Genomic DNA, 17,328 nt, shown 5'->3' on the forward strand with positions numbered 1-17,328 from the left:
TATGAGTTATATTTGCTATCTCTGACTCTCATAATCCTTGGACTATTAGGGTACCAATTTTACAGATGAGGAGACTGAAGCTCAAGGGAATTAAATGACAAACCTGGTTATCAAATGTCACAGCAGAGATTTTAACTCAGGTCTGTTTGACAGCACATTGATTCTGCCCTACACAGCTTCTATTTTCATAGAAACAAATCTTACTAATTCTGGATAATTGGTACTGGAGGTAGCAGTGCAAAGAAAAATGTAGTAGGCTAGCTGGAATGAATTTGAGTAAAATTTTAAATGTTCCTCTTTTATCAATTAACTTTTATTACTCATTAATACTGCTTTCATATGCTTCAGAGCATTCAAGCATGTTAATTCCCCAAACTGGAACACCATTCATTATGTTCTATGTTGCTTTAAATAAATTTAAAAGTAAAATAAAATTTTGGTAACAGTTCAAATTAAACCAAAGTATAGAAAAATATAGTCTTTCTCTTCTCTCCTTCAATTTCGTACTTCTAAAGTAATCAATGTTAACAATTTAATGTGTAATTTTCTACTTTTTCTATGTATAGAAAAAAGTAAAACATACATATAACACATGCATCGGGCAGCTTTTTCTTCTTGGTTTTGCTCTTTATACTTTTCATTTTTTTCTTCCAGTTTCATTGAGATATAACTGACATATAGCACTAAATAAGTTTAAGGTGTGCAGCATAATGATTTGACTCACATGCATAACAAAATGATTACCACAAGAAGTGTAGAGAACATCCATTATCTCATATAGATACCAAATAAAAGAAAAAGAAAAACAGCCCTTGTGATGAGAACTCTTAGGGTTTACTCTCTTAACAACTTTACATATGACATACAGCAGTGATAATTATATTACTCAAGTTGTACGCTACATCCCTAATACTCGTATATCTTATAACCAGAAGTTTATGCCTTTTGACTGCCTTCACCCAACACACCCTGACTCTGATAACCATAAATCTGATCTCTTTTTCTATGAGTTTGTTTGTTTGTTTATTTTTGAAGTATAATTGACCTACAACACTGTGTTAATTCCTAGTGCACAACATAGTGATTCAATATTTCTATACATTTCTATACATTACAAAATGATCACCATGGTAAGTCTAGTCACCATCTGTCACCATATAAAGATATTACACTACTACTGACTATATTTATCATACTGTACATTTCATACCCATGACCCATTTATTTTGTAATTAGAAGTCTGTACCTCTTAATCTCTCTCTCCTATTTCTCTCATGTTTTTTAACTGATAATCAATTTTATTGTATTTCTTAAAAGTCCATGCTAAGAAACATGAAGTACAGATAATTTTGTCTTACTTTAATAATTAAATGGGAATCTTTCTTATTTAACTCATTAATTCATTAGTATACAAATGGGTCTTAAAAATGAAAAAAAATATTTCATGCTAAGCATTCTTATAATAATTGGAGAAACACAGAATTTTTGAGAAGTCTTCTGTAAAAACTCTTAAGAACAAACAGAACGCTTTTTAATTTGAGGAATGGAGGATAAACTAAACAATTCTTTTACCTAACTTCTGGAACTCTTCCAATGCCACAATTTCCTTTTAAGTAAGGTAAACCAGAAGCTTGAATCAGTTCCCATAATATTATAACATGTCTATAGCATCACACAAAGACTTAAAGAAAACTTCATTATTTTCTAGGTGTACCAAACCTTTCTTTAGGCCAACAGAGTCTCTTCAAGTCTCTCTTTTCTTCCTAATCAATCAAGATTTTAGCCTATTTTTTCCTGTTTCATGAATTTTAAATAGGACCTCAACAAACATAAAAAATTCTAGTTAGTTCTTTCTTGGTTGACGTCTTACCCACCTTTATTCATTAGTGAGTCTGCTTTTTCTTCTGTACATTTGTGAAAATTCATTTGCTCATTCAGCCTATTTTCTAACATGGTTTTATTATGGTTTTTGCTTCTTTAATTCAATTTTAAAATGCTTCATGTTATTTGAAAATTACCATGAATCATGCTACATTTTTTCCTGCTGGTTTGGTGGTAAGCTTGGACAAAGCACAAACTGCTAAACTCTTGAACTCTAATTCTAGAGCTGCTAAGGAATTTGGGCAAGTCAGTTAACTTTCTTTGTTTCCATCTATTTTAGTGTAAACCGGAGATAATATGACTTATCTCAAAACCATGTCATGTGGGAATTTCCAGCTTAATTAAAACATAGTACGTTGTAATTATATACAATACTGCGCTTTTCTTATTATTTCTTAGTTATTTCAAATACTTCTTTTAGACTTCTTTATTTCTTTTAGACTGCTAGTTGAATTGCAGCAATTAATAGTAGATCAATTCAACAACATTTTGGAATAAGTTTTAGGTACCATTCGTATACATATTTACATTATACACATTTCCTAAATTGTAAGTGCAAGTTTACAATTAGCTATCATAGTAGACAATAATAGCTAACATTTACTGAGTACTTACAATACGTCAGACATTTTACTAGGCTCTTTGTAATGGGATATACCACTATCCCCATTTTGCAAGTGATAAAACCAAAATACAAAGAGTTCAAGTGACTCACTTTTTGTTCTATAGCTTGTAAATGAGAGCAGGTGAGTCCAGAGCCTGTATTCTTAGTCACTATCATAACTGATTAGAAATCACTTATTCCATGGCTGGAGTTGTTTCAGTGTGTTAACAAAACCTGACAACTCGACATCCTTAAAGCTTCTAAACTTTAAATAAATATTAAAATCTTGTAAAACCACTTATCCAATTTAAAGTCTGTTCAGTGTCTAATTGTTAAAAATGTCCCCAGTGTTATACACGTATACAAACACTGACTCACCAAACACACCTGGAAAGACCTTTGAAATGAGCATCTAGGCTTCAAAAACAGATAATCCTGCTCAAGGTAACACCAAGAGATGGGGAATATTCAATTGGCCTCTGCTTGAATATTTCTGTCATAGGGTACACCACCTTAAAAGGTAGTTAATTCTATTTCCAAGCAACTATATGCATTCAAAAAGCCTTAATTGCTGAATTCGCATGAAATGTTAAATTAACTGAAACTGGGCATGCATTCTTACTCTTGTTAGTCACAAGCTTTTTAGTTTCGTCACTTAGCCCAGAGTTTATTCTGCCTCACCTAAATGATTATACAATAACGTAATCTAGTGAAGGCAGTGACAGAAAATTTGCTGTTTCTAATTTCATATATTATCTATCACCCATCTATCGGCATGAAGTAGAATGATATGTTAATAGTGTGGACTATGGAGCCAGAGTTCATGGGTTTGAATCCCACTTTTACCACATCCTAGCTGTGTGAGTTTGGGCATATTATTTAACAACTTTTGGCTTCAGTTTCCTCACTTCTAAAAGGTGGAAAACAATGAAAGTAACTCCTAAGGTTGCTTTTAATCAAAGTGAATGACTTAGAAAAGTGCCTGGACTACATTAAATACTACGTGAGTGTAAACAATTGCTATCTATCTACCTGTCTCTCAGCCCATCCATCCATCCATCCAATTAGAATCTCCAACTTGCCCTTCCTCCGCTTTGATCTGAAAAAAATTTAGAGTAGCTATCCATACTTCAGGGGGAAAAAAGAAAACTATTCTAAGGAATCCTCAGAGTAGTGGTAGTAGTGTGATTTCTAAAATTTTATGAATCATTTTATAAAAACTCTCAGAGAAACTAGGGAAGCAAAACCACAAACCCTTGTACAATATATACAGCAAAATCGGGTACACAGCTCTTTCTCTTCTCCTTTCCTTACCTCTCCCTTCCTTCCCGATCAATGTAGTTATAAAGTCATTGGTTGGGGTAGAGCAAGGTAGGTGACTAGGAAGATCTAAGGAAGAGCCATGAGGGTCCAGTGTGGGATATCAGAGCCCAAGCACAGTGAGAAGGACAGACATGTGGAGGGTGGCTTGGTGTCGTGCATCAGAGTCCTAGTGGGAAGGGAAATCTCCCATGGATCAGGGGAACAGGCAAAGGACAACAGAGCCCAAGCAGGGTGGAGAGGCACGAAGCTACACTTTTTGGATTCTCTCTTAATTTCTTCTGTTAAAAGAATACACGAGGTCCACTGCCAACTTTCTATGTAGCAACAGTGCCAACTAGTCTCAACTATCCAAAACTGGGGACACAAGTTTTCTGGGATCTTAAACCACTTTGAAGTGGACGTGGCACAGGTAAACACTGAACTGGCTTGGGACCCACTGGGCACAAAGTCTGTGACTATCTCTTGTCTCCAACTAGGTGTCTATCTTCCCTGATTCCATTCTGTCCTGCTTACTGTTAGTGTTCAGGGACTTATATCCAACGGGTCCTACATATTTCTGTAATGCGCCTCTCTGCTTTTTACCTCAGTCTATTTGAGATTTCCTAACTTCAACATCTATTTAATTTTATGAAATACTGCTAGCCCAGACCCAGGTCAAAAATGACAAGAACCTGGCTTCAAAGTGGTTTACTTGGACTCTCTGCTAGGAGTAGTGTGGTTTGACACACTACTGGTTTGACATCTACACCTCTCAGCTGGGCCTTCCTTGCCTCATCCTACCAGTTACAGCCAGACCCTTGGCAATCCCTCATCAAGTCCCTGACTTAAAATCTTCAACTTTGGATCTTAATCACCTCAAGTTCATTGGTGCCCAATAAAGTGCATTCTTCCCATTTATTGTATAATTGCTTCCCTTTTGTTCGTCACATGCCAGTATGCCAGCTCTGTGCCTCTATTTTGCTTCACTCAACAAATATCTGAGGACTATCCGCTGGCTGGCAAAGCTATATGTTTGGAAATGGGAATTAAACAGTGAGCCAGATGGGGGTCTCTACCCCCCTGCCAGAGTTTGCTTTGTCATAAGGAAGATAGGTTACAGGGCTGATGACACCACTGTTTATCACCATTTTATTAAATTCTGCAGAAAAAAGGTACAAGCAAAGGTAGACCCAGATTTGGCGGAGCCTGAAGTTTGTACGATTTGGGGAAACTTCTTTAAAAATGAAACATAATTTTAAAATGACAAAGAGAAAATTAGTACAGGCACTTGGAAGTAGCTTGTACAAGTCAGAGCTCTGAAACTTAACCTTCATTAGCTTTATGGTAAACCAGTTTTTGAGGACAGGATCTTAGAAGGAGTAGGACAGGGGGTTAACCTACTGGTTAGGGAGCGCAGAGTGGAGGAAGAGGGAATATTCCAGGCCAGGGGAACAGCAAAGGCTCTGAGGTGTAAATGTATTGGAGGAGTGAAAGAAGGCCATCGGGGACTGGAATGTAAAGAACATACCCAAGGTGACACTGGGGAAGTGGCAAGGTACCATACCATGTAGGTCAAGTCAGGAGTTTTGCATCTTAAGAAAGGTAGTGGGAAGACTGTGGATTGATTGAGGGAGAGATTAGTGGGGCATCCTGAGATAAACTTAGATTAGGATGGTAGCATTGTTTATTGAGCCACACCTAATTTATATGTCTCCTCAAATCTGATGGCCTTAATTGCCACTCAAGCTTTTACCACTAGCTTAAAAAGTGCTATCCTACATCTCCCATCATTGCCAGCTCTCACAGCTCCCTCAGGATGAGAGCGGGGCTCTGTCACAGCCTCCACTGTACCTGTCAAAGTGGGAGCTCCAGGAGGGCCAGTGCCCTCAATATGCTGTGGGATTTGACTTCCCTAGCAGCTACCTAAAGGGGGCAGGACACATAACACAAAAGTGCAGAAGAAAGTAAAGTGTTGTAGTGTAAAATTTTACCAGTGAGAGACAGGAGACAGGAAGGAACCGGTAGATAGCTCCCTCCCCCTTCTTCTCCTGTAAACTGGTGCGAGGCAGGACAATTCCATACAGCCCTCCCGGTCCCACACGACTAAGCGATTGGCTCCATCTCCTTGGGAAGTGGCAGCCAGCTCTGGAATGCATCATGCTCTCTCTGCTTTCCCTTCCTCCTATTGCCTTTCCCCGCCCTCACTCTTACTGCTCTGGAATTGAATCCTTCAATGAACCATCTTCACATTAATTTTGACTCAGGTTCTGTTTTCTAAGTTAACACGCATTAAGAAAGAAATGGATTCAAAAATCTATTCAAATGAGTTCAAGATCTATTCAAGACCTACTATTGTGTATGGTTCAATTTGGTATACACATTTAAACTGTGAACATATCTACACAGCTGAGGCTCTACCGTATTCACCTTTGTTTTGGCTGGCCAGGGACTCTGCACATAGTAGGTGCTTCATGGATCTTCCTTGAATGGAATTGGAATAGGTTATCAATGTCCCAGAAAAGTAGGATAGTGTGTGATCAGATAACTGAGCCAAAAACAATTGAGCAGAGCCTAACCATGCTACTGATTTGACACCAAGCTGTAAAAACTTTTCCAGAGGCTGCTTCTGTTTTATGGTGTTCATAAGACAAGACAAATGAAAACCAGGTTGAGGAATGCATAAAAGAAGACATTAAAAGTGTGGGTATTCTAGGGTTAGAGTGAAAAGGAAGGTTTGGTTCAACATGGTTCTATTTCCAAGAATATGCATGTGACAAAAAAGATATACTGTATGTGCATTAACTTTTAAAAACAGCATTTAGTAGAATTTACTATATTTTAAGAATGTACTAGGTTCTTTTTTTTTTTAACCACCCACGTGGTCTTAAATGTTTATTCAAAATAGTGAAATAAAATGGTATCCTCTGGTGAAACAACTAATAATGATCCCTTCTTGTGCAAATTTTCATTCTGATACAGAGTTTCTGTCTCTATTTTTTCATGTTCTTATACAACTGGATCTGCTCTGCTGTTACACATGTGCATTTCTGTTTTCAGATATAACAGTAAAGAGCAGATTTCCTCAATTCCCTACTGCGTAATTCAAGAATTAATCTACTCTAAGGAGAGGAAATTCATGAATTTAAAGTATACCCATCACCACATTAAGTGATTTGCCGAACTTAAAAGCAGTGGCTCGCTACAACAGCTGCTGTGTTATCTCAGATTTCTTACCCCTCATTATCACCACCCCGAAAGAAATGTACATTCTAAGTGGTATAGTAACTTTGGCTTGAACACTCTTTGTTTTTGTTGATTTGTTTTAATGTGGGCTCTTCCATTGTAAGAAAATCTGTTTTAATCTGTTTTGAAGTATGTGTTCATAGAAACAAAACCAAATACTGACTCTACAAAGCTTTACTGGGTGTCGCCCATATAAGCTGTGATGGAATCATGCTGCCTATCGCTGCCCTCCAGGGGGATGTGAAGACCTGGGGATAGTTCCTTCATGTGCTATACCCTGAGTTGGTCCATATCTTAATCTTAGAGGGAAGTGTTTTTTCTTAATTGACACCATCTATGGATTGAACTTCTTGATATGTATATTGCTTTCCTGTGGAGAGATCCCACACACTGTTTTGACTGAATGGAAGGCATATCTTTTTCTTTTTTTTTTTTTAATGTTTTCCTTTTTTTTTCCTCCTTACTTCCCCTTTTACTTTTATTGATTGATTGATTGCTATAAGAACCTAGAATATGATATCAAATTGTAGTTTTAAACTATAATTTAAGAAATAGGTATAGAATGTGAGAAATATGAAAAATATCTTTAAGTTGGTTACATGTATAAAGGCTTTTGACTTTTTAAAAGTAAAATTTGCTTATTTAAAAATTAATGCTCATTATTGAAGAAAATTCTTTAAGTATTTTATTCTACAGAAGGCAGAGAAGCTAGTAGCGTGATAAAGCCATTCATCATAGTCAAGCTTTAAATTGGCAAAACTCATGCCAAACATGGGCTCTGTGGAAGATTTCATGGTCAATTAGGCCAATACATGTATGAAATGGACCCAGCTACAAAGATCATAAAGCCAATTACTGATCATGTTAATTTCACCCCCCCCCCAAGTCCCAGAAATAATTTTTGTCCTCGCAGGTTTAAGATATCCAAATAAAATATACAATCAATATTTTTGAACACTATAGAAAGCTTTATAATATTTTATAATGTAGAGTCCTTAGTTCATAAGTATTGTTAGATTTAGTCTTCTGTATTTCTGAGAGGTTTTCAAGAAACCCCAGCTCAAGCTGTCTACAGTATTTTTCATGACAACACGATGGACATAAGCATACAATTTTAGGTATGTATTTTTCCACTTGAAATACAAATTTGAGGCACATGGTTAGTTGTTTGCATTTGTGCAAGCTTCAATTTATATTATAGAAAACCTGCTGACTGGTGTTCCACTCAGGAGCATTCTGTCCTACCATTTTATGCATGTCTGTATTCAAACTAGAATAGTATTAAATGAACCTTTTATATTTTAACTATTCAAGAGTTTTATATTCAAAATTTCTTTTCTCGCTGTCAAACTAGTTTGCCTAAAGGCAAGGTAAGATCAAGTTAGACTCTCAAAGGTAGAATTAAATTTTATCATGGCATCCATCATAATATACAGTTTGCTTAATATGCAAATAAAGAGCATATGGATTCAAAGAATAAAGGATTTTCAGGCAGTGTGTGAAATCCAAGGGACCACTTTTATAGAATAGATTCCTTTTAAATTTACATTCCCATCATTTTAATGAAAACATAGGGTAAACAAATTATAATAGAAATGTTTTAAGTTACTATTTTCCATTCAATTTTACTTCTCCTGGGTTATTTTTCATGACAGCTCTTTATTTAAAACTAATAAAAATAGAAGAGAAGAAATAAAATAAATATACTAGAAAGAAATCATTACCTCAGCCTTTCTGGAGAGTTCCATCCAGTCATTTTTGTTGTAACTGCACATAATGCTAGCAATCACAATCTTTAAAAAGAGAAAGGAAAGAATATTAGATCAAATAGTTATGCCTTTGTACACAAGGGTATATGATATATATATATATATGTTTATAATGATAAACCAAATTATAAAAATTAGTTTTCCATCTGTTGAAAGAAATCATTAAAAAAACAGCAGGGCGTTATAGTGAAGCAAAGGATGAGATCTGGAGCTTCAGACTTACGTTAGAGACTTTCTCATTTACTCTCTTTGTATACTTGAGCAAGTTACTTAACTTTTCTGATCCTCAGCATTCACATTTTTAAAATGGAGAAAATAATACTGACCTTGCCCATCTCAAAGAGTGATGGTTGGAATTACATGGATTTGTGTATGTGAAAGGGTTGTTTAAATTATACAATGACACAGAAATATTTATTAATATAATTACTGGTATAGCTAAAAGTTTTCAAGGTATGGAAAGGAAGTGAATTAGTGTCTTCTTCAATCATATCTTATTATAGTATGGATAATAACACCTTACATATCATATTCAGAGTGAATTATAGTTTTAAAGTTTGTTAAATGTTGATTATTTAACTATAGTCTTACAGTAACCTTATAATGGAGGCTACATAGAGTAGTATTTACTAGTATCTGCTCTGAAGCCAGAATGTCTAGATCAGAGCTCAGACTCTACCACTAACTGTGTGGCCCTGGGCAAGATATTTAGTTTTCTCACTGGTTAAATATGGATAATAGTACCTTCCTACTTAGAAAAGTGATCATTGAATTGCTAAGATTTTATGGCTCTAATGATGTGCTAGGTAATGTTTTAATGGATTTTACTTTATTAACTTACTTAATCATTCTCAACATTACTCTCCCCATTTTACAGGTGAAGATGCTAAGGCACTGATATGGAAAGGTCACAGCCAGGACTCAGACCCAGAAATCTGGCTGACAGTCTGTGCTTTTAACCACTAGGTTTTGCTGGCCTAATGTAAATATTCAATATATGTCAGTAATTCTTTTTATTATTACCATTTAAAGACTATGAGATTGTGACACAAAGAGTTTGTGCCAAGCCTAAAGTCACAGAGTCCAGTGGAAGAGTCCACTAAAAGACACTGGGCTCTCACCACATACAGGTTTTTAATGTATGTCTAAAAAACAAAAGAAAACAAAGATGTGCTGTACAAGTCAGATGAATGCTTTTAATATTAAGAGAAAGACAGAAAATATGTTGGAGAGAGTTCTGAATACCAGAGCTCGAAATACTGAACAAGTCTGTCCTTAAGATTGGGTCAATTTTTTCTCTCCTGATAGACTGTAATCTCCATGGGTGCCTGGACTGCTCTGCATCATGCATCATTTTATCTACAATAACCAGCATGATGTTTGGCACATAGTAAAACTGAGTGAATAAATGTACGAGGGCACTAAAGGTAGTTGCTTTTGCAGCTCATCCTTTTAAAATTAAGCAGAAATGAACACCATGCGTTAGAGAAGGAAAAAAAAAATAAACAATTGGTGAAAACTGTTGGCAAATAATTATTATACGAGTCAGAGTGAAGAGTGAGCAGGGCAGTTGCGAGGGCTGGTCTTGGCAATAGAAAAAAGGGTCAGATGTCAAAATACACAGAACTCGTGAACTAGAAGGAGTAATTAAGAAAGAAGAATCAGGGGCTTCCCTGGTGGCGCAGTAGCTGAGAGTCCGCCTGCCGATGCACGGGACACGGGTTCGTGCCCCGATCCAGGAAGATCCCACATGCCACCGAGCGGCTGGGCCCGTGAGCCATGGCCGCTGAGCCTGCGCGTCCGGAGCTTGTGCTCCGCAACGGGAGAGGCCACAACAGTGAGAGGCCCGTGTACCGCAAAAAAAAAAAAAAAAAAAAGAAAGCCACTTCCAGGGAAGGAAGGTTTACTAGCACTGACAACTGGATATGATAGATGCTCTCAACTAGTGACTAAGATGGTTCCTCTTTACTAAGTGGCGAGTTTTTTTTGTGTTTTTTTTTTCTTAAAGAAGATGTTGGGGGTAGGAGTTTATTTATTTATTTATTTATTTTTGCTATGTTGCGTCTTCATTTCTGTGCGAGGGCTTTCTCTAGTTGTGGCAAGCGGGGGCCACTCTTCATCGCGGTGCGCCGGCCTCTCACTGTCGCGGCCTCTCTTGTTGCGGAGCACAGGCTCCAGACACGCAGGCTCAGCGGCCATGGCTCACGGGCCTAGTTGCTCCGCGGCATGTGGGATCCTCCCAGACCAGGGCTCAGACCCGTGTCCCCTGCATTAGCAGGCAGACTCTCAACCACTGCACCACCAGGGAAGCCCTAAATGCCGAGTTTTATTTTGATAAAGCTGTTTTTGCTCCAAATATATATTGATTGTGCCTGGACTGGTTAAAATCATCACTTGCCTTATAAGGCCTGGGGATCACAGGAGCTACACTTGAGCTCGATGGAGAGAAATAAGTATCACCCAGAGAATTTTCCTGAACTTTGAGAACACTGGTACCGTCAAATGCCTAGGAACGCAGTGACTAGATATGATTTGGGGCACACTGTCATTGGGGAAGGGTGACCACAGGTGGGAGAGATACATTACGTTGAACAGATACAAGTTATATTTGTATGCTCTGAGCAGCCGAGCACTGCCCTGTTCTTCCCTCATCATCTAAAAACAGACTTTATCTTCTTGCCCAAAAAGCTGGGAAAATATCCCCAACAGAGTTAATCACAGTGATCAACTACTCTGGTCTCATTAAAGTCCTTCAATGGAGCTGGGGAGTTAAAGGCTTTTTTCCTCTTTGGTCCCTGAACTGGAATGAAGGATGTTCAGAGTAGCTGGTAATCACTGACTGCTTACCTAACCAACCCAACCCTCCCACTCCTACCCAAGGCTAGCTGCACTAGGTAAAAACAAAGCAGAGACAGAGGAAGGTAGAGATGCAAGATGGAGAGATGTTTCTGCCACTTCTAAGTCAGGTGTACCACTAATATGCCTGTACAAGTGAACCAATAAATACCACTTTGGGCTTAAGAAAACCCAAGTTATATTCTATTTTCTATCACTGACAGTCTTGGCAATTACTACATGCAAAACTAGAATTGTCACTTTTAAAATAACTTCCTAAGCATTTTTTTTCTGTCAAGTAAATTTAAGGGAAAAATAACTTTATACACTATTTTTATATGCTAAATTATCTAAGAAGTCTAAAAATCTTTATCTAAAACCAAGGGATAGTTTGTGAAATTATATGGTAACATTCTATTTCAGAGGAATATGATGACTCCAAATCATTTTATTTTTTATTAAGAGATATTAGGATTTTTCGAAAAGTCAGGCTAAAAGACATTAACACTAAAAGAACACTGGACAGAATTTAATCTTTCTTTGATGATTAGAAAGCCCTTCAGTGTTTTGCTGTGCTTAGTTTGTAATCAAACAAAGGAAGACAGGTTACTTTTTTCCTATGGAAAAAAAAAGAATTGATGTGTATATTACATTGTGAAACATCATGAAATGTTACTAGAAATGAATACCCAATGAAACATTTTTAAAACCAAGGAACATTTCCCTATCTTTCATTTAATTTATGCCATTTCTAAGTGCTCCGTTTTTCATGGCTAAATTTTAAAACATTATTGGATGAGTCTATACATAACTATATCCTACATTTTTTGATACACAGTCTAGTGAGAGATTCAAACAATGTCAGTTAATCAATTAATATGGAAGCTGAGCATCTGCTGTGGTAGGCACTGGATGACATGCAGAGGAGTTTAAGATATTGATTCAGAGTCTTTGTTTATCAACATTTAACCAGTATCTTTTGAGACCTTCTATGCGCCAGTAACTGTAACTCAAAAGTGATGAGCAAAAGAGGAAAAGTCCCTACCTTCCTTCAGCTTACATTTTTAGGGAGGGAAAAAGTCATTTAAAAAATACATTATTAGGACTATTTCCAGGTCAAGATTAAGGAAAAATAGAGGAGAGCAAGATGGAGAATCACAGGGGTGCACAGAGCCTCATTAGTTGATGGTCAGTAAAGGGCTCTCTGAGTTGAGAAATAAAAGATAAGAAGGCACCTCACACAGAAGAATGGATTGGGACCTGAGTGAAAAGTGGCATTCCAGGTAGAGGAAACGGCATGTGCAAAGACTCTGAAGTAGGAGTGAGCCTGATATACTTAAAAAGAGAAGCCCTTTGTAGATGGTATTCCATGACAGGGCAAGAAGAGTGTAAGAGGAGACGAGAGAAGCAGGCAGTAGCCATATCTCTGGGAGCTGAAACCTGTGGGAGTTTGGATTTATTGTAGGTATAATGGGAGACCACTGAAAGGTTTAAAGGAGGGTGATAAAATGATCCGATTTACATTTTCAAAAGGTGCTTCTGGCTACTTTACAGGGAACGGAATGAGGGGCTGTAGGGTAAAAGCAAAGAGTCCAGTTGAGTTGAAATAATGTGGCTTGCATAATATGCATGGAGATACCACGAAGTGGAACTCTGAGCTAAGACCAACAAGGCAGGTCAATGGTTAGACTCAGGAGGTGAGAGGAGAGAAAAAATTAAGGATGATCCCTAGATTACTGGCTTGAGCCACTGAGTGGAGCATAGACACTTCACCAAGATGGAACAAAGCGTAGTGCAGTAACAAGTGGGGGACTGTTAAGAGGTTCAATTTTTAATATATTACATATAAAATGACTAGCAAGCATCCCATTAGTGATAACATCAAGTGTGCCACTGGACAGATGAGTCTAGAATTCACTGAAGAGGTTAGGGATGAAAGTGAACACTGTAGAGACTTCAACATATAATGGTATTTAAATTTACCTAGCTTAGTGACTTCTGAACAGAATAGAATAAAATAGAGAAAATGAAAGAGATGAAGATTAACCCAGAGCCACATGAAAATGCTAAGAGAGGGAAGTGTTCCAAAAAGTAAGGAGCAATCAACGGGGATGAATGCTTCTGACAGCTGGTGTAAGAAAACAGAGAAGTGTTCACAGGATTTGGCAGTACAGATGCCACTGGTAAGCTTTACAAGAAGGGTGGCGGTGAAACAGGGAAGACAGAAGTCAGACTGGAGTAGATGGAATGAACAGAATATGAAGGAGTGAGAGAATTGATACACAAAGCTCTGTAACAGTTTTTGTGGGCTAGCTCAAAGAGCAATGAGGCAGCAGATGAAGGGCTGTGGGAGGTCTAGTGAGATATATATATTTTTAAATGGACTATATTTGAGTATGTTTTTATGCCGATGGAAATGATGTGGAAAAGAGGAAGAAGCTGTTGAAAAGGCAAGAGGTGATGATGAATCTATAATAATTTATGAATCAAATTTTGGGTGTTGTTTCTCCCTGAAAAATACTTCAAAGGTTAAAAACAACAGGACACTTACTCTGCAACAAGGAAAAGTAGTGTTAAATGGCTTCAACTGTCATCCTTCCAAACTTTTAAATTAAAGAATCACGATTCATAGTCAAATTATTTTTTTTTATAATTCATTTCCTTATGGAATAAATAAAATGATTTTATTAAGTATTTATTTTTTCAATCTGAATGACAGTAAAGTCTGCACATCAGAAATTAAGGTGAAGAGCAACATAAAATTTCCAAGTAGTTACAAGCAGGCCGTCTTGTCAAATTCCCAAATACTTACAGTCTATGCCTAGAACACAGGTTGGAAACACTGATTTGGTATTCTGTAATCATACTGTGAACTATATTGGAAATTCAGTCAACAATGCAGCTTCAAGACAACCTAAATTTTTTAGTACGGAAAAACTGCAAAGTGACAAAGGTGAACAATTGTAAATTACAAGTGGCCAAGTTAGGTTTTGTCAAACAATTTAACAAAATCATTGCTAACACTACTGGGATTATATTATATTGAGGAGGAAAAATAGCATGGGACATGTGATTTTCAAAGACATTTAAAACTAAGAAAATATGTTTACTAAATATTAACTAATTGTACAACATTCAAATTGTAAATGTTCTTTATACCACTGTACAAATACACTAAAGTGAGATTGGTACAATTTTCCTGAAATGTACACATTGAGAGTAGAACATTAAAAGTAAAACTCATAAGCTCTTCAAATTTTATATGGTTACTGCTAATTTAATGGTTGCAAATGAGAATAGTACTCTTAAAGCTGTCTTCTATATTATTTTAAAATTTATCATTTTCTTTGCTTATTTTGGGACCCACAACTACCTTGCTTACACAACTATTCCTAATACAGAAAAGTCATGTTCAAAGTTATAAAATATGCACATGGTGTCCATAGAAAATCAGAGATGTTTTCCACTAGAACAAGAAATAGAAAATCAGAGATGTTTTCCACTAGAACAAAAAAAAAACCAAAAAACTGTAGACTATTCAGGAACTACAGTAACTGCTTTTTTCCTCTCCTTTTCATCACTTCTTACTAGGTTTTTATGTACTTTCCGTCCCCACTGTATTTAGCAACTGATCTACCCTAGGTCACCAGTAACCTCGGCAAAATTATTAGATACTTTTCAGCCCAAATCTATACTGGAACTCTTTCCAGCACTGAGACGGTTAACCACCTCCACTTCCTGAGACCCGCCTCTGTGTGAGCTTTGGAGATACCTCCTTCTACCCCTATTTTTCCTATTTTTGCTATTCCTTCTCAGGCTCTCCTGCCTTTAGCCACCTTTCCACATTGATGTCCCCAGGTTCTACTCATGGTCCTCTTTTAACGTAGACATCATGTTCACAATGAATTCAGAGAATACCTATATGCAGAAAATTCACAAAGTAAACACCTCCAACCTGTGTCTTTCTCTTGAGTGCAAGAACGGCATATTCAACTATCTTTGAGCACCTATGTTCAACTTGCCCCAAATCAAACTTAAATTTCTCCACCCTGAATTTGCATTTTCCCCACATCGAATTTGCTTATACTCTACCCTTTTGTCCCAAGTTAGAAAACTAGGAGGAGATTTTCTTTCTTCATTTCTCCCTCATTGCCTACATCCAATTACTTACTAAATACTCTCTAGTCCACTGGTTCTCAGACTTGGCTGAGCACTGAAATCACCTAGAGAGTTAAAAACATAACCCCAAGATCTGTATGTAGTTAGGCCCAGTCATCAGTGTTTTGTCAGGATCTCCAGATAGTTCTAACATGCAGAATAGTCTGAGAAGTATTGCTCTAGTTTACTCATCAAATATCTCTTCTAGGTGCTCCTGACTCTTCATCATGACTGTCTTAGTTAAGACCTTCACCACTGCTCCCCTGGATTACTGAAGTACCTTCCTTATTAGTCTCCTCATCTCTGATATCAGCCTATGTCATCTGCCAGATCCGTCTAAGAGACAAACCTGATCATATCACACTTCTGCTTCAAATCCAAATTCATGCTATACAAGACCACAATGGGACATTTGCTCCAACCGCACTGAATTACTTTGCTTCCTTTTTTTTTTTGCAGTACGCGGGTCTCTCACTGTTGTGGCCTCTCCCGTTGAGGAGCACAGGACGTTGAGCACAGGCCTCTCCCGTTGAGGAGCACAGGCTCCGGATGCACAGGCTCAGCGGCCATGGCTCACGGGCCCAGCCGCTCCGCGGCGTGTGGGGTCTTCTTGGACAGGGGCACGAACCCGTGTCCCCTGCATCGGCAGGCGGACTCTCAACCACTGCGCCACCAGGGAAGCCCTACTTTGCTTCCTGAATGTAACATGTATTCTGCATTCTCTTGACCATATGTCTACTCCTTTTATCTGAATGAATAAGGAATGGTCCCTGTGCTCATATGGTATAATAAAGGAGACATATGTAAATTGATACAAAAATAATTATAGTGTATGAACCAGAATACAGTGAGAGCAGAAAGGAAAGAGTGATTATCTGTATCTGTGTGAATCAGGGAAGTCCTCAGAGTAAAGGAACTCTTATTCGACTATGAAATCATCCATGGGTATTTACTGGAAACTGATTAGAAATGAAAAGGCCAAGAGTACTCCAGTTGTAGTAAGCAGCAGAAACAAAGGCACAGGGTGCTGTGTTTAAGGAATATGCTCTGCTTAAGGAATATCAAGCAGTTCAATTTAGCTTTGGGGGAAATGAATGGCTACACTTTGAGGGCATGGAGCTGGATGCATAGGTTGAAACCAGATTTATTCAGGCAAGGGGTTAAAACAATGGTTTCTAATCCGCTGAGCATTTGGCATTGAATTTTATATTATTTTGTCTAGTAAATTCCTGCTCCTCTTTTTCCCATTATCTTTCCCAGGAAGGCTTACCTGTTCACCCTTCCTCTCCTGTGTCTTCTGAGATCCCATAGCACCCTTTGCATGTCTTTATCATAACATTTACTATATTGTACTAAATTGTGGTTTGTATGTCTTTCAAAAGATGACCGAAGTTTTTGGGGATAGGGCCCAGCTTTTCATCTCTATAGCTCTAGAATCTAGTATTGTACCTTATATTTAATTAGGATTCAAAAATGTTTGCCTCAAAGGAATAATGAAATAGGTAGCTGAGAAAAGAAACTGCAAGTAACACACAC

The 17,328-nt window shown here is 37.5% G+C and overlaps 1 protein-coding gene across 2 annotated transcripts in view; it reads right to left on the reverse strand.

The window, feature by feature from the left end:
* DPYD (dihydropyrimidine dehydrogenase) overlaps window positions 1-17,328 on the reverse strand; it is an 814,043-nt gene that overhangs the window by 280,372 nt on the left and 516,343 nt on the right. For both annotated transcript variants that reach the window (XM_079926015.1, XM_079926014.1), the window contains exon 15: window positions 8,755-8,823. In XM_079926015.1, the coding sequence (XP_079782141.1) occupies window positions 8,755-8,823 (69 nt within the window). The remainder of the gene's footprint in view (window positions 1-8,754; window positions 8,824-17,328) is intronic.

Source organism: Stenella coeruleoalba (genome assembly GCF_951394435.1).
Source record: "Stenella coeruleoalba genome assembly, chromosome: 1".
Classification (NCBI taxonomy): Eukaryota; Metazoa; Chordata; class Mammalia; order Artiodactyla; family Delphinidae; genus Stenella; species Stenella coeruleoalba.